Raw genomic sequence first — 18683 nt, forward strand, 5'->3', positions numbered from 1 at the left:
CGAAGGGACCCTCCAGCAGCTTTCACAGGGCCACGCTGTCCTGCTTAACGCTACCAGTCTCCTGCTGAAGAAGGGATTCACCCCACTCTTTCAAAGGTTCAAATCCACATCAGATCAGAATGAATCAAAATACCACCAAAAGCGAATTTTCAAACACCCCTCCCATTTTTTTCTTGTTTTAGGTCTCTATCGTTCGACAGGGCAGCAACACAGAACACAGCTCCCACGGGCCGTGGCCCAGTGAAACCTTTGAGGTTGACATGACCAGCATGTCTGCTAACACCAAGGCCCTGTCACTATTGGCTCCGGTCCAATCCCTAACAGAGGGAAGGGATCTGCTACCTTAAAAAACAACCAGAATTTGCATTTTTTTGCCCGAGAAGTTGAAACTTGCACATGCCTTGAGCAGCTTTCATAATTAAAATATACGTTTCGTTACCACGTTCCTCTGCAAGCGCTACGGACCACGTTGGAAATGTCTCCCAGCTACCTCACAGGTTCACTGAACAGAGAATTCCTAAAGGCTGGCATGCATAGAAATCTCCCCCTGCCTGCTGGCAACACGCCCTCTTAACTCTTCTCCCTGCCAGCGGACACACCACCAGCCACAGCGGCGTGGCCAGGGCAGCCCCTCTGTGCCCGGGCTGGTGGCACGGCTGTCAGACCAGCGCGGCGGCAGAGGCCTGATGCTCCCAGGGAGGTTTTCCAGCTGCTGCAGGTGCGACCTTCAATCGCCTGGGTCAACCAGGAGTACAGAGGGACAGCAGCGCTGCATCACGGTGTTTAGGGGAAGCAGGACGCGATTCACGTTGTTTCCTGAGGGCAAACACCGTCTGTAACAAAGCGCCACCAGAACCTGACCTTGCTGACCAGCTGCATTAATGCATTTAATGTATTAATAGCAGTTGTATTCATTTAGTGTTACACATACGTAACAAGCAAACAACTATGCTAAGACAATGCTGAATACATTGGCCGCAGAAGAGCCCTGACCAATCCCCAAATACCGCAAGAGGCTGGATTCGCAAGAGTGCTTGAGGAGTCCCACCGCAAGCAAACCCCCCCGGGCAGGCACTGACAGCCGGAAGACACAGCTATCACTGCGCAGAGATCAAATATCCAATGAGACATACTAGAGCAGGGGAACAAGCAGCAGCTTTCGCTACACCACAGCGGTTCGCTCTCTCCTCCCCCACCAGCGCAAAGCCCTTTCAGGCCCCTTCCAGAGGGCAGAGTCTCCCTCCCCTCCGGATCACGCTGCCAAACCGCAGTCCGCGCACGCGGCCCCGCACGCCGGTGGGCTTTACAGGGAGCTTCTACCAAGGGAACCTCAATGGCTTTTGTAAGATGAACATGGGCATGTTCGAAGTCATACTAAATCAACGGCTCCCTCTAGAGCAGGCCCAACATTTTCACATAAAAATCAGAACATCCACCGAGCCTTTCGGGCAGTGGAGATGTTACCGTGACCACGGAGGAGCTGCAGGCATATCCAGCCAGCGCTCCCCTGCTCCAGAAGTGGCCTCAGCTTCAGCCCAGGAAGGAGGTACTTGAGTCTGACAAATCCTGGGAAATCAGGAGGCAAAGGAAGCTACAACCTACCCATACAGAACTGTAAGCATAAACTAGACCCCTCACCTCTTCAGCCGGAGCCCACAGCCCCTCAGACCTTACTCCTTTTAACCCCTTTTCTAGCTCCCGCCTCGGTCTGCAGCACCACATTTACACACGGAAGCCCAACCACCAGTGGCCCCACGAAGGCCATTAGCTTACCCAGGTACATACATCCCCACACCGCTTTCGTACCTCAAGGTATTTGTCCTCATTCCTCTAATGAGCCTGTTGCTGCGTTTAAAAAAAAAAAAAAAAAAATCAACAAAACACTTGCTATGGAAAAGCTAACCTTCCTGCCGCCCCCCCCCTTCCCCTGCCAGGGGTTGCACAAGCAGGTACTTAGCATTGACCTACACGTGATAACCTGGATGGGCATCTTTGTTGGATTCTTCCCACAGAAACACCGTCACTGTCCTTTCACATTTTTACAGACCACCGTTAAGCCTGGATTCAGCAGCAATGTTTGCAAGGACATTACTAACCTAAAGGTGTGTCCGAGAGTCAATAAAAGTCAGCAAATGCCTCCAAGTGGCTTCAGCCTGTTGCTAACACTTTCTGGGAAAACCTTGCCCATAAATAACAGATGCAAGCACAAGGAAGTCTCTTGTGTTAAGATTTAATAATAATAATAACAACAACAACATTTCAAAAACAATGAGTGCATTGTACACAAGATCTGGTATTCAGTGCTTTTTATTGACTATTTGCCCTGCGAGTGTCAAGTGTACTGAAGACCTGGGGAGTGGTAAGTGGATAAAAAACCCAGCTGGGACATTTCTTCAAGGAGCGGGGGGAGAGAGAGGGCAGCAGGAGGTTCAGAATCGAACAAACGTGGCATCAATCTGCCGGACAGTGGGGAGGGCCAGCATTATTTTGCGCCGGTACTGGGGATCCTTCTGCAAGGGGTTGCGTTCCAGATAGACGGTTTCCAAGTTTTTCGCTCCTTTCAGCTCATCCAGGTCACTCCAGCTCTCGACGAGATTATCGTTCATCTGCAGAGCACATACAGGCACGCTCACACAAACAGATACTTCCAAGCCAAGCCTGGTTAGCAGGAACCTACCCACACCGATGCTGCTCAGGAGGATTACTACTACCCAGGGGCAGCAATGCTTCACGCGCATGTAAGACAACCCTGGCTATACGATCCTTCTCCCCCTGGAGCCTCAGAATGTGCTTTCCTGTCTCACACTCCAGGCCTTGCTAATCCATCTTCACTTCCCACAACAGGTTTTCTCTGCCCCGCCTCAACAACTGTTCTTCCTCACATCAGGCACCCACAGTAAACTGAAAACTGTGCACCCTGTTTGCTGTGTGGCAGGTAAGTGGCTCTGTTTTTTCCTGCTGCCTCCTTCCAGCTAGTTCAGTGAAAGAAAACCACTTCGTCATTGGGACCAGTGTTCCAGCTGAAGACTGCTTTGTAGTTAAGACCCTGGACTAAGATTCTGAAGAAGACCTGCTAGCCTTTTCATTCTGCTACAGCTCATCACAACACTGCTTCGGCAAAGTCACTTGACCCTAACAAGTCCCAGTCCCTCCACAGGGGAGGTGGTACTGGGAAAGTTAGATTTCCATGGTATACAGGATTTGAAATTCTGCTTCCTTAAGGTGTCAAAGGACTTTGTCATGTGACTTCATCTCCACAGTCAGTGAAAAAAATATAGATTAGTAGATGCAACACTTTTTCCTCAAAGAAAATTCTGCCTTGCTCTCATCAAAAAGCACATAACTTTTTTTTTTTTTTTTTTTCAACACAGCGCAAAAGAGCTAGGAGGGCATTTTCTGCGTTCTGCTAATGGATCTTGGCCAATGCTCTGCCTTGAGAAAGGACTCTTTTAGTTTGCAAAAACAGTAGCACATTTAAGTCCAATGAGGTTAGGATCTTCCCTTTACTTTCTGTAAAACAAGCGAAACCAGCTGTGCAGCGCCGCCTTCTATAAGCACAGCAACAGTAAAAAGGAAGACTGGAGGAAATTGCAAAGGATCACAAAAGGTCCCATGCCAGCCACATTGCACTGTCTCATTTTTACCCCCCAAAAGATGTCACGTTAAACGGGCTTCTCTGCTCCTGCTATTTAAAGATACCCTTATGGAACAGGCACGGCCAGATCAGCACTAGCTGTCCGCTAAGTCACACTGCAAGATGAGGAAAATTGTCCAAACAGCCTCAAACACAGGCTGTAGCTTAGCGTCATTTGCCATTGCCTTTCACTACTTTTATCTCAGCCTCTGCCCCAGAATTCAAATAACAGAACTCCAAGTGACAGACGTGAAGCAGCACAACTCTTATTCTCAGCCTTGACATGCAGAAACTCTACAAGAGCTAAAGCACACACCACCTCAAGAACATCTGCTGCTTCTTCCCCCAAATGAGCAGATTTGTAAACAGCTCCCAAACGCGGCAGGGTACCGATGTTTTAGGAGGGGTGTCTCTGCTTATTTCCTGACAAGACTTATGAATGACAAAGGGCTTAACTGTTTAGGGTGCCAGAAAGAAACCCAAGCAACCCTAAACAGTTATCTCCCTCACAGGAATGGAAGCAAACCATTTTGATGGTTCCATTTTTTTCATATTTACGATGACGTGAATGTATTTACTCTGCTCTGAGCAGGTGTTGTGCAGTGGGGAGACAATATCAGCTTCCCCCGTTACATTGTTACGCTCACTTAGAGAAAGAGGAGATCTGCAAAAATAGGACACGGTCAGGCTGTTTCACAACCATCACACACGAAGGCAGGGCCTCTTTCCTAGACGGAGACAGGCTCATTACCTCCAAGCAAAGCCCTGCAAAGAATTTTTTAAGCTCAACTCGTTTCCTTAAGGGAAACCATCATATACTCTATCCATGTAGGCTGTCAAGATCTTCAAGCTGGTCACCAGTAGAAGAAATACTCTATGACATACAGGTTACACCCACCCACGCCCCCCCGCACCACTCCCCATCAGAAGGGTTTCTTTCACCATTGTACAGACATCTCAGGGAACAGCTCCATCCTGCACTTACCCAGAATTCCTGCAGCTCCGTTAGATGACCGATATTTTCAATCTTCTTGATTCTGTTGGATGCAATATCCAGCATTGTGAGTTTGTTCTAGACAAGCAAACACAAAAACATTAGACCGGATTTCTTTTCATCTTCTCTGTCCCACTTTTTTCAGGTCTAGAGTTTGAAACTGTCAGAAGCAAAGACGCATTATTGCCAGCTGCTTACAGGCAGCACAAGAACTCTCACTGTCTAAATATAGCAAGGAAGACTTTTAAATTAGGCTGGGTTACTGATCTCCCAGCAGCCATGTGACGAAAATGAAAGCAGTTACTGGCCAGATGGCAACTGCCAGCCAAGGAGTCCTGAACAGCAGCTTTGCTCACAGTATATTAAGAAGAGAAATCCATTAGGAATCAGATCACAAGCATCTTCTTTAGCAGCAGAGTTGGAAGAAACTTTTTGCAGCAGGAAACTCAACAATTTTAGAGAAAGGGTTTTTTTTCCTGCCTTGCACACAGCCAACTAAGTTCCAGATTGTCTCTGCTCTCTAACAATGCCATCTGCTGTTGGGTGAGAGTGAAAATGCTACAAGCTTCTGTGAAATCAATCCTAACCAGTAATCTAGAAATGCATACTGACACAGGCAAGCCACATGCCACAGCTTGTTTCTCTTATACTCCCACCTCCAGTTGTCCTATTGAAAAGAACTCACAATTATCTACAAACTGCTGCCCAAAAGGCTGCAGCAGAGGCAGCCAGCTGCAGCCATCAGTCTTTCCATTGCTGATCACCCAAGGATGCTGTATTAACCACATCTTGTGCTTCCCCTTTCCCAGGTCATGAACAGTTCTGCTCCAGAAGATCTGGAGAAGCTTCACTCATGCAAGATACTTTAGCCTAAGAAACACTTAAGATCTTTGTGGTCTTTTCAAGAGATTCATATGTAACTGGGGAAGCTAAAGAACAAAAACTTCCAGAAAGGCACAGCCGCTAACGGGAGCGGTTTACTGCCACAGTTGTGTCACACAGTTTGCAAAAGCCTGCTCACATTGTTCTCCAGTCCCTCGATGACTTCGATGCCATTGTGGCTAAGGTACAACTCACGCAAATTCACCAAGCTCTGCAGCCCCTCAATCTTGGTCAGACGGTTATTCTGAAAGTGTAAAAGCAATTTAAGTCCACACTAAACAAGCCAAAACACAAGTGAGTCAGTGGAAAAAAAGCATTTCTCTGAAGTATGGCTGGGAAGAGGAACCAGTCTGCTTGGGTCTCCATTGATCTCACAAGCTCAGCTCATTTAATCTCTGTACCACTGATGCACAAAGAAGTTCCACGAGAGCCTAAAACTAAGTTTAGAAGAAATGAACTGACCTTCCCATCAAAAGTTGTAGCCTGAAAGTTTTCCGTTTGGTGTCTTCAGAAACAACAGGCCCACACATTAATAGCATTCATTTTGTAGGTCTTTTTATGTTCAAAATATGTTCAAAAGGGAAGTTACAACACTTCAATCCCAATACACTCTGATATATGTAATTCTTTATGTCCTGTAGCATAATGATGCATAGAGATGCTACAACACATAGCAAGTTCACCCTTCCAGCCAACGGCTGTAACAGATACTACGACATACCAGCACTGTCACAGGGATGAGAAGACTCAATGAAAGGAACGAGTTGAGTAAGTTTTACTTCACCTTTCAAAAAGGCAGAACGTTTCCATAAGGTCATTAAGGACAGATTTCATTTAGCACAGGCTTGTTTACAGTTCTTCCCTCCTCAGGAAGAAGGCAGTGACGTTGAGCCCACTGCCATTATGACTTCCCTGGCATAATTCATTTGGTGTTATTGCAATATATTAGCAAACAGTATTTGACGAAGGAAATGGGAGATAACATTCTTTTCCTGTTCTTCCATAAAAATCAAACATTTGTATTATCATTTTATCACTGTCTGTCAATCTCATTTAATATGAAAGGATGAGAAAAGTAACACAAAGTTATTACACTTTCTTCCAGTACAAGAGTTCAACTCAAACACCAGACCTGCTGATTCAGAAAAGCTTATCATAAATCACAAGACCGTTCATGTAACCAAGGCTGTTCAAAATGTTACAGTACAAGTAGAATCAATACCTGTATACTGAGCACAGTCAAGTTTGTCAGCGCATCCAAGTTCTGGAGCTTGGTGATTTTATTCTTTCCAAGGAACAGACTGTCAAGATTAGCCAAGGCATCTATGTTTTCAATTGCCTGGAAAAAGACCAAAGGAGACAGTGTTATTACCGTGATTTGGAACTCCAGCCTGTACATGTGGTTGGCATTTCATAGCCTTGGCCCAGGGAGCTGCACTCCTGAGAAACAAAAGCCTGCCAGTTCCACAGCACAAAGCGCACACAAGGCAGGGCCTCCCTCATGACCCTGGAGCAGAGAAAGTGCAGGACTTCGTGCAGTGACAGTGAACCTCAGCCCGTGTGACAGCTGGCTTGTGGCACTACTATTCACTGACTTTCAGCAAGGGTCATACTGCTTTGTCCCAGCTGTTGCCTCCACTGTCTGGGCAGCAAAAGCAGAGAATGAAAAGGCTCAAAAAGCACCGCAAGTGACATTCCCTGGGCCATGAGGGGCAGGAAATACCCTTTTGTGAAGCAAGAGCAACCTGTCACTAGTGAACGGAAAGAAAGCCTGGGAGAAGAAAATACAATTTGCAAATTTAGTCCTGACCATCAGCGACTGCATAATACAGTCAGAGGCAAGGTCTTCAGATCCTCTGCACAACAGCTGCTATCATAAGCAAGGCTAACTGTCTCATGGGTGTATGTGATAGTATATTTAACTACCAGCTACACATTCATGCTACTGTCAGAACATACACACACCAATTTAAGTGATATACATGTTTCAAATATACATGCTACTGTTTTAAATTTACATCCTACTGGCAGAATGTATACTAAACTATACCAGTTTAAGTCCTAAGGTCACCCTTCAGTGGGAGAAAATTAGGATCTCTGTGAGGCATGATGAGAAGGGGCACCAGAAAGCACCAGAAAGGAGAACAAAAGGGGAAAAGAGTATTGGGCTTTTCAGAAGGAAAGAAAACCATTTTTTTTTTCAGGGGAAAGCCTCTTAATTAAAAAAAAAAAAAAGTGCTGTTAAAAGAGACAAGAATTTTTAAAATAGACTTCAGCTCACAGAAGAGCAGTAATATGGATATAGATACACACATAACTGTGCATCTTAATACACACAGAGCTTGTGACACCTCTGCTTTTCCACACCCTTCTTGCCTGGCAGAGTTTCAGAGACTAATAGTACTGGTGAGACAGGCCACGGAGTCCTAGCACTGATGACATTACTCAGTGCGTGTGCACACACGTTTACCTGTGCACGTATAAAGGAAGGACAAGGAAGATGGACAAAAAACACACACATTACTCTATCCCACAATTGCCAATAGATTCAGCATAAGGTGTTTATCAGATCTGGATTCACCCTCCTTCCAGCCTGTGGACTTACCCCTGTTTTGACCTTGCAAGAAAATGATAGATTTGTTGCTCATTGGTAGCTCTCCCAGCCCTGAGGAGGAAATACTTGTGACTCTGAGGATACTGAGAAGAAACAGTCAGGGGGAAAAAAAAAAAGAAAAAAAAAAAAAAGAAAAAAAAAAAAAGAAAAAAAAAAGACTGCTTAAAGCTATAAAAAAAGCCACATTTAAGTTAAGAGTATCAAACAGATGGACATGAGGGGAAAAAAAACTAAGGAACAAATAAAAAAGTGCTTGCCTTATAGTAACCTCAGTCCAACTTTGGAAAAAAAAAGCATGAAATGTATCAGCTCAAGCATGAAGTTCTGCTTCCCCATTATTCAGATGAGAGGAACAGAACTATAAATGCTTAGTAAGTCATGATGGACTTCAGGGCAAGTGCACTCTGAAAGGTTAGAGTGTGCGACAAAATGACTAAGACAGCATTACTGCAGAAGCTTTAATACATATGAGTGGAGTGTATCAGGCATCTCAGGGCCAAGAACGCTGCCCATAGGCTTCTACCCTAAAGAATTAAGGATATGCCCACCCGTAAAGCACATGGCCAGGTCACCCTACCAACAGAGAACTACTAAAAGAGTCTAGATGCCCCCAAATAACATGAGATGTATTTCTTCATGCCTAGCCTAGGCACAGGTTACTCACTCAAATAAAGCAATTAGAAGCTTAGAGCAGTGCTGTTTGAAGAGGCCAGAACAGAATTAACAGATAAACAGAAAAAATGCTAAAAATAATTTAAAAAGCTTGTGTTACCCATACACTGATAACTTCAGGATTTTTGGTTATTTTGTTTTGTTAACATGCTCAGGCTCAACAAGAAAACATACATAAAGTAAATCTAACCCAACTGTTTAAAATATATTCTTTGGCTTGACAACATCGGTGGCAACGTACCACCAGTATGCACCAACTCAGAAATCTAGCTGCTTTTTTTTTTTTTTTTTTTCCCAGAAGGTAACGATGCTTAGATATGGAATACAGTAGTTTTGCTTCACCCAGCTTTTGAAAGGTAAGGATCAGTGTGCTTAGCCTGTTATGTTTCTGAAAAAAGCAAAGTGCATCTCTAACTCCTGTTGCCCCGACATATGCAAACTCATAAGATTCCTAATCACTCATCTGATCTGGCTGATGTTCTCACACTTTAGATTTATTCCTCCTACGTAATTTTGTTGCCAAAGTAAAAAATTCTCTGGATGGAAAAAAAATTCAGTCTAGTTTAGCTTTAGGAGCAAAATAAAGTTTTTCCAGTTCATAAAAGCAGCACACATTTCTGCCTTAAAAGGTTTACAATAACTGAAGTTTCCTTCTTTTCTAGAAAAAGCAGTGTGCTTCCACAAGGCTTGAAATACAGACAGCTATTTTTCTAATTTGCTCTTTCAGCATAACAAGTAATTTTTCAGAGACTGTAAATGGGGAGCGACAGCTTAGACAATTTTTAGATTGAAATGCACTCACCCATTACAAGTACTTTCTAAAGTACACATAATTTAAAAAGCTTCTAAAAAAATGAGTAGTTTACTTTTTATGCTGCAGGTCTTTTGTGTCATCTGTTTCACCAGTTCTCTTAAACTGGGCAAAATGCAGAAAAGCGTACTTTAACGGTAGGAGGCGCGACTCAGAATTGCTTCCCTTTACGTGGCAGATTTATCACCTAAATAGAAAAAGTCACAAACTGCACAATAAAGAAAAAAGTAATCTGCAGTACACTACCAGGTTTTTGAGGCATTTCAGAGCACAGCCTCAAGAAAAATTTTTTTCTGAGTGAGACTGATTGTTGTAGCAGGCTACCCATTACACATACAAATCAAACTAAAACCTGCTGAATGCAAACTTAATTCTATCAACACAATGCCAGCCTCTAGGAAGGTAAGAGAAAACAGTAATTGCTGGATTTGATAGGCTTGGCTCTCTAGCAGGAGGAAAGAGTCATCTGCAAAAGGCAGCACACAGGGGATGCATGAGTTCATTAAAGAGAGAAATGCATAAATAGTAATTCAGCAGCCAGGCACCACATGCATACGTTAATTAAAGGATCCAGCATGCGCAGCAATAAGCAATTACACATTAAATAACTGGAACAGTTCTTTTTAGAATAACATTGAAGGTAAATGTCAACAAAGCGCACTGTCAGAGAAGGCTAATCACAAGCCAAAGAGCTTAAAATTCTCCAGCTAACATTCTGTACATCAAACCTACCCGAATTCGATTGGATCCCAACTCTAACATCTGTAGCATCTGCAAGTTGCTCAGATTCTCAATTTTGCTGATTTTGTTGTTGACAAGGAATAGTTTTTTAAGTTGAGTAAGCCGATCTAGTCCCTCAATGTGTCGCAGAACATTAAAGGAGATGTCCAGGATCCTGAGGTAAAGCAAAACAAAGGTCTCTTCAGTCCATCAGGCATGGATGATTCTGGAACAGGCACTTGTAAATTAGTGGACTTCACTATCTGCAGATCGAGCACTTTGCTAGGCCTTGAAGCTAGTCACAAGTGGGGTTTTTTTTAATCAGTAATTACAACAAATATAACTTCCAAAATACCTTTATAGTGTGTCTGGGCCAGGGGAGCGAGGCAGTAAAAAAATAACAACTGTCACAGGCAGAAGATAGCCAACATTTTGCCCAGTCATAGAACTGCCACTGTGAGAGGAAGCCAATCTCCAATATTGCATGTTCTTTGGGAAAGGTACAAGCCTACAAGATCTACCTCTGACAGGACAATGTCAAGGCCTCCCATAAGGACGACTGTGGGAAGCAGGTCAGTCCTCCTCGCCCCAGTGGGAAGAGTTCTGTAACATACCTCCAGAGTGATCAGACAAGTGCCAGAAACTGGGAAGAGCACTACTCCTTTTCCTAACACCCTCCAAAAAAAGTCCTAATGTCACCTGAAATCTCTTGGCACTTTTTGCAGGAATAAAAATCTCTTATACGGAGCTCTCACTGCCAAGAGCAAGGGGTGCCTGAGCGCTTCCGCACCTGCACAGAATCTGCAGCTATCATTCTCGCTGCCTTATACAGCACATGTACCATTTTCCAGCTGACTGCCCCTGGTGAGCTTTGGGATAATGAAACTAGTTTACTGCACAGGTTAAATATCAATGGAGAACTGACACTACCCTCTCACAGAGCACCCAAACGAATCATAAGAAAGGCCTAGGTGATAAATACAGTAATAAGTACAGTGTGATAAACTCAGTGAGTGGTAAACCACCCTCAACCTAAGCCTGGTGATCCCCCTGGACTCACTCAAGTTCCACCAGGGACTCCAAGTTCTCGATCTTCCGAATTTGATTGTCATAGAGATCTAGTTCCCGCAAGGTGTGCAATTGCTCCAGGTTCTCAATGCACTTAATCAAATTCTGACGGAGGCATAGAGTCTAATGGTTGGGGAAAAGTTTGAAAACAAACAGGAAAATAGATATGAATGAGAGCATGCAATGCCTCCTGGCATACTGACAATAATGTTGGGCTTCCCCCCCCCACCAGTGAGTTTTATGGGATTTTGTTTGTTTGTGGATTGGGGTGGTTTTTTTTTAATAGAATCTTTTATTTCAACTCTACATAAGGAAATCTTTTTACCACAAACATGGTCAGACACTACAACAGCAACTCAAAGAAGCTATGTAATTCTTGGAAATACTCAAGAGCTTGACTGGAGAAGGTCTAAAGCAACGTGCTTTAGCTGGACCTGCTTTGAGCTTTGAGCAGTTTACTAGAGATCTCCAGAGGTCCTTTCCGACTTACGTTATTCTACACTAAGCCTGCTGCACAAGTCAGAATGTATCTCTTAGGATGAGCCCTGATGAGTTGTCGCTCATCCACTTCCAAAACCAGCTTGCAAAACCCCAGGATTTATTACTACTTGACAAATGTGTAAACACTACCTGCTTCCATTAAACATGAAGTGAACTCATTTGTATCTCAGCCAAAAAGGGACTCATGTATCTTTCCTCTTACAAGTTAGATATGCAAAATCTCCATCCAAGAGGCATTCTCTATTCCTTAGAACTGTTACCTTCACTTTCTTGAGCACCTCAAATCCTTCAATCTTCCCAATTCGGAAATGATTCAAGTCAACATCCTGAAAGACAAATGGAGGGACTCAGCAATTGTTTCAAAACACTCTTCAAAGACCAACCTGGTACTGTGTTCTAAGGAAAATTACTCTTACAAAATGTGTAGCTCATTAAAACTTTCCTTCAAAGAGCTTCTGAAAATTGGGTTTGGCACATGATTTTACCACCACAGGTGAAGCACGTGGCCTAAGCTTGTTAACTAACTGCAAATACAGTGTGTGCAAAAAGGCAACAGCCCTTTCCTGAGTCTGAGCATTGTTTTGCCAAAATTAGAAATCTTTTGCAGTAAATTCTGAATTTTCTAAGACAAATTCTGTTGCTAAGCTCAAATGAAGTGTTGCGTAAAATTCTCTCACTCACTTTTCTGGAGCTTACCTGGAACACACCTTGCTATTTCCAGTTCCAGGCCTCAGATGAACAGGAACCACTGATAATTCAAATAATCTGGTGGTTCTGTGAACGTTAACTTTGCACTGGCAATCAGCCGATGCACTTCACATCTGTGCTGTCCAGCCCCAGATGTTCCAATTTTGCAGGTCAAAGAGAAAGACAGCACTTCACCCAAGCTCAAAAACTCTCCAGCTAACAGGCTGATGACACCACCAAGGCTGGTTAAGTAGCTGTGCCTATTACAAACCATGGGTCCAACAGGAGCAACCAGTTCATTAAATATATTCTCACAAAAGCTTGTAGCGTGTCAATAATGCTTGCAGCATAGCCCTACTTTCAGTGCCTCCACGTTTAATTTAAAATTCTAAATTACTAACAATGTTTCAGCTACGGATCATGAATAAAACACTTCTAAAGGCTCTCAATCAATTCTGAGGAAAACCATGGTAGCCAGCACCTTCAGAAGAATTCAGTCTTTTAATCAGGTCTCAATACTTGCCTTTGCCTACCTTTTCTTCCTGCTGTATAAAGCCCGTAATGACAAAAATCTGCCTTTACCTCGGCTTCTGGGTCCAGGCTAATTGTCTCCATGTCCACTGGTGTCTCTGCTTCCCCTGCAGGAGAAGCAAATACATTATAAACTTTTGCTACCTGATAGCTAAAAGCAAGATAACAATGGCTAACATCTGGAGAGACAAAGAGGGCAAATGCTGCTTGGAGGCAGCAGCACATGAGATACGCAGATATTTGACTGCATTAAAAATATACCTCACCTATTTGGCTTTCATCACGACAGGCAGTTGTGAAAAAAAGTTTTTTTAATGACAGAATTTCACGTTTAGATGCAAAAGATGGAAAGAACAGCATCTTCCCCAGCCTGCCTCTGCGGCTGCTGAGTAACACTAGCTTAGGACTGATCTGGGTAGGATTCCTTTTTTTTTTTTTTTAAGACTTAGGGCCATCTTCCCTCCAAAGATGCACCATTCAGAGTGTCTATGCTCCTCTGAACCTAATACAACACTACCAAGAAGGAACCTAAACTGTCTAGAAATAGTGCCAGGAATGGCCAAGCAATCTCAGTAACCCCACCCTTCGGCATTTCTTCCATAAATTCTGCCAGTTTATGTCAGTCGTGTACCCTTTTGCGTGGACCTCCCTTCTTTTGTTTGACTGAACTCACTAATATGCTAGAAAATGTTGTTTATCACACTGCGTACATTTTCCTGGGAAATGCCTTCATGGCTCTGGAAGACTGCCCAACATTTGCTGTGCTTCTATCACAGCACAAGAGGGAGTGAAGTTTACTGGATAAATTCATGCTGAATAATTCAAACCCAACTCCCATTTGTTGAAGACTGTGGGCTGGTTGCATCAATTTCAAAAGAAAGTCTAATTTGACTTTGCAAAAAGACATACAACATGCAAACCTTTTCTACTTCATCTGTGTAGCTTCTGTACTACCAAAAAACCAAGGAACTTTAATTACAGTCAAGTCCCAAAGGCTTTGCATTAACTCCTGCATTACTGTATGCAAGCTCATTCCATTAACTGACAAGTAATAGCTATTTTTATAGCCCAGCACGGTTACAACATCCTTGTAAATGCCAAATGCCCCCTATTCTTAACGAGTATTTCTCCTACTCATGCTTGGCATTGTAAGTAGTATTGCCAGGATGAACAACACAAGCATTACCATTTTTCATATTGCCAAACTCCAAGGTTTCAATAACTCCACACACCATCATTTACCTTGCTGTATTTGGGCTACTGCTCTAGCCCGGGCATTCAAACAGGAAAAAGCACTAACTGAACTGACTTACGGAAGTCAAGGCTGAGAAGTAATCCTCTGTCCCTCATCTTTTAATATTTGTTTATAGCATAAAGTAGCAGGGAGCATAAATTACATTTTGGGGATGCAAAATGAGCTGGTAGGCTTGGTGACACTGAATGGCGGTACAGAAATGCCACCAGAACTCACACACGCATACATATGCCTGTCAGCATTTTAGCAGTGGGCAATGCTTGAATTGTCTTATTTTTCTTCCAGATAAGAAGCTACGCACTTCAGTAGGGGAGAAGAATACCCTACTCTGCTGCTACCAAGGCTGTACCTCCTTGGACCTATTTCTAGGGTGCAAAGGCTGCCAGTACAAAGTGCTCCAAGCCAAACAAGCACCCTAGCTGAATTTACAGCCGACAGGAACACAGCCCAGGTTTGGAACAACAGTTATTTGAGGTATCACATAAAACCTCCAAACCCCCAAGCTGTACTTGCAGTAACTTAGTGCTTTATAGTGAAGGAACTTCTCCTTTTGAGACTTTAAAGTTGTCCAGCAACAAGTAAAGCCAGTCATGCACTCAGTAAAGAAAACACTCTTCAACAAAAAATTCTTCAACTTTGTTTGGCTAGCAGGTTTCTCTATAAAATGATGCATTTAATCACAGCACCCATTACAGACCATTCATACACATTTGGTTTTGGCGATGTGTTAAGTACTCTGTTTTGGGATCTGTCAAAGGGTAACCCCTCATATCTTTGCAATACAGCTTCGAGTGACCAGTCCTGGTAGAGTCAGCATGGGAAAGAAGTGCTCAAGTCTGAAGGTGCAAAACCAAATCACATAGGATATGTATATGGAATTCACTGAAATAGAAGCAATTTAAAACTGTACGGAGGCACTAGCATTTATGTAATAAGGCCAACTCTCATTAAGTTTATGTAACTGTGTATAAAACACTGTCCATATAGCAGCCTGAGTGAGGTGTATACCAACAACACTGGTAAGTAAGTATTGGTACAAGAACATTAAAGTACATTTTCTCTCAAAGAAGAGAAACTAAAATAGTTCTAGAAAATTTACAGTCCTATTGTCAACCAACATTTTATTTTTTAACCAAGTGTACATAAACACCGTTACCTGACCCTTCTACAATCACTTTACAAACAGAACTGCAATTTTACTTGCATACATTAAGTATGCAAACAGCACTTCAGTCCACAATTTTTAGAGCAGCAGGTTTCTCAAGGGGAAAAAAAACACTACTCTGGCAGTGAAGTTACTTAAGTGAATTTCTGTGTAACCCATGCCTGCAAGCTACACAACTTCGCAGATGTAAGGAAAAAATACAACATTCAGGAACCACAAATTCCACAATATGAAACAGTAGTTACTGCGTTACATAAGTTCACAGTACCACAAGCATTTAAAGCAACTAAAAGCCTAACGACACTTTTTAACTGCATTTGCATGAAAAATATTATAAATAGCTAAGTTATAAGCTTTCTAAACAGAGGCGCTATTCCTCAGAGAATTAGCTAAATGATGAATTTGAAATTTCAACTGCTTGAGCTTTTTCTATTTATGATCTTCTATGAAAAATGTGGAAAACTCCATTTTCCTTTCAGCTGAGAAACTCAAAGCTGGCTGTGGAAACTCAAATGTTCCAAAAAATCAATCCTCTGCTTGGTTTCTGCCCTAGTAGGAGTTTCCTGAATCCTAACAGGACGGAAGAAGTAGCAATACAGTCATTACATTATCCAGTGTAATCCAGCAACCAAATCTGAATATGTATTTCTTGCCTTCACTGGAATAAAGGTGCATCAATTGAAGCATTTTCTCTAATATTATAATTCCCAGGGGAACAACATACAAAATATAACCTTAAACACATAACTAAATTACGTCAGTTGAATGAACATTTAATGTTACACATATGCATAGGAAAACTGTGACTGACTGATCTGCATGGTTATATTAATCATAGAGTGCTCAGGATGTAGTTTACGAGGTGTTCTCTTATACTTCTACAGACATCACCACAGCATATTTTTTTTTTAAATTAATTTATAGGGTTTTTTTGCAATCAACAATGAACTAGACCTAGATAGAGTTCATTTAGTTAAGAGATGAGATTTAAAATTCTTCTAATTTACTAGTTTGGAAGACACTTTTGCAAATTCTGAAGGGCCAGGCTAAGATTAGGAGGGATCTGCAGCAGATGCATAGTCAAAAAGGATTAAAATTTGCTGCAGAAAGTTTGCTGCAGTATTTCACTTCCATTTCAGACGAATAATCATCACGTGAACATCTCTATCAGAAGGATGCTGTTATATCTCAGGTTGTTAGCTGGCAACAAAAGCCCAGATCATACTGCCATACTGGGTCTTCAGAAATGGATTTGCTCTGACAAATTCTATACAAGCTACTGAAAAGCAAACCCTTCCAAACATGCACAGGCTTAAAAGAATCTGTCAGCCCTTCTACTCAATGTTCTAATACAAATAGTAAAAAGAGTAGCAAAAGTTTAAAGTCAAGAGGATTCAAACAGATATAATTTTGACGCATCTAAAAATTTTTAAATTAAAAAAATAAAATTGAGAGCTTTTTTCAGTCTGTCTAGAAATAGTTGTCTTCGCCTTCCACAGGAATCTGCCAACCCTTTAGCTGAAAAACTACATATGCTAAAGCAGAATGATGAAAAGCTGCTTTTGTTTATTTCTAATGAACATTTCCAGCACCTTGCCACAGAAAGTTACTATGTTTCTGCTGAAAAAGGATGAATAAAGATACTCTGCATTAAATATTTCAAAGAGAAATGTGGATGGATAAATAAATAAGAAAAAGCCTAAAGGTCTAATATCAGTGGTTCCATAAAAAGGCGGCAGCTTTATTTTAGCAATAACACCACTACCATTTATTCATTTTTAAAGAAGATTACTCTAGGGCAGATTCACATTGTTAACTAATATTGATACAACTACCACGTAGCCACAAGAAACACACAGGACTGATACATATACATTACTGTACACACCAGTAAGACAACACTTCCCAATGCAAACATTTAGGTTGGCAAGCTACCTGCGGAGTTCTCGCCGTTCTGCTCATCTCTCAGGCTCTGCTGACTGAGGTCCGTTACTAAGCGAACTGCTTGCTTCTTCCCTTCTTCATCTCCCGACTCCTCCGATTCAATCCGCTTATCAACTGTGTAAGATACATAATAGCAGAATTAGGTGATTTTCAGCAATGAGGTAGGGGGAAGAAGCAGCAAGTAGATATAATAACCAGGATTCACATAAACCACTATGCAGTTAGTAGAAATCCTAAATTAGCTAAATGAAAGGTTTAGTCTTAAATAAAAGGCCTCTTACCCCTTGTTTCTACTTTGATTTTGGATGCACTTTTTCCTCCCCTCACATCTTCCTAAAACCAACAATCTGGGAAGAAGACTGGAGGAAAAAGGAAATTTCTTAGATCAATGAAGTGCAATTCCAAAGACTACGGAGATGGAATTAGAACTATTACATTTTAAAAGCTTTTAGAAAAAAAAAGAATCAGTATAATGCAGAATAGTACCAACGACACAAAGAAGTGAAGGCATAAAAAAGAAAAAAATCCCTGCAGATAAAAGCAACAGTCTCCCAGCACAACCTGCAAGATCCCTTCACTATTTACCCAGCCACAACTATGATTGCCATGATTGCCACCCTGACCCTGGGGACCTGAAGCGCCTCACTCCTCCTCGCCCCCCCCCAGCATTTGCTTTCGTTTCACGGGGCGACTGAGAAAAAGCACCGCCATGCTGGGGGCTTCTTTCTCAGTGTCTTTGGCTTTACATCACAACCATGTTCAGAAACCCCCTTCTTCCACCTCTCGCGCGTGGAGCCCCCGGGGAGGGGGCAGGCACCACGCCGCACCCCAGGTAACGCGCACGTCGCCCCAGGGCTCGGGCGGCGCGGCCCGGCCCGGCGGCAGCCAGGCCCCGGCCCCCCGGGCAGACATCCTCGGGGTGGGCATCTGGGGGCCGCCTGGCCGCGGAAGGCCCACAAGCCCTACTGCGCGCAGCTGGCAGCCACCCCGCAGAGTGGCGTTGCCCAAGAGGCGAGCCGTCCCGACCCCCTCAGCGGCCGCGGCCGTGCCGGCCCCCACCGGGCTCTCACCCTCCATCATCTCCTGTGGTCCCTCTCCGCTCTCCGCCGCCATATTGCTTCTCCTCCCACCGCCCCCTTCCGGAAACCTCCTCAGCCGCCGCCGCCAATCAGAAGGCAGCCCTGGCGGCGCGCCACAGCCAATCA

At 43.1% G+C, this 18683-nt stretch overlaps 1 protein-coding gene across 3 annotated transcripts; it reads right to left on the reverse strand.

The window, feature by feature from the left end:
- Positions 1-2214: 2214 nt before the first annotated feature.
- Positions 2215-18683, reverse strand: PPP1R7 (protein phosphatase 1 regulatory subunit 7). 3 transcript variants are annotated; one of them, XM_080409076.1, is made up of 10 exons: positions 18549-18683; positions 17470-17592; positions 13166-13221; positions 12157-12222; positions 11388-11518; positions 10340-10502; positions 6733-6849; positions 5650-5754; positions 4620-4706; positions 2215-2606 (listed from the first exon to the last, which is right to left on the reverse strand). In XM_080409076.1, the coding sequence occupies exons 1-10, from the start codon at positions 18589-18591 to the stop codon at positions 2430-2432; spliced, it is 1068 nt and encodes a 355-aa protein (XP_080265202.1). In that variant the 5' UTR covers positions 18592-18683; the 3' UTR covers positions 2215-2429. The 3 variants fall into 3 exon arrangements, with proteins under 3 accessions (XP_080265202.1, XP_080265203.1, XP_080265204.1); XM_080409078.1 differs by having other exon boundaries at positions 2467-2606; positions 4620-4671; XM_080409077.1 differs by lacking the exons at positions 17470-17592; positions 18549-18683 and adding an exon at positions 13304-13354 and having other exon boundaries at positions 13166-13258.

This window comes from Falco punctatus (assembly GCF_963210335.1).
Source record: "Falco punctatus genome assembly, chromosome: 13".
In the NCBI taxonomy this organism is placed as follows: Eukaryota; Metazoa; Chordata; class Aves; order Falconiformes; family Falconidae; genus Falco; species Falco punctatus.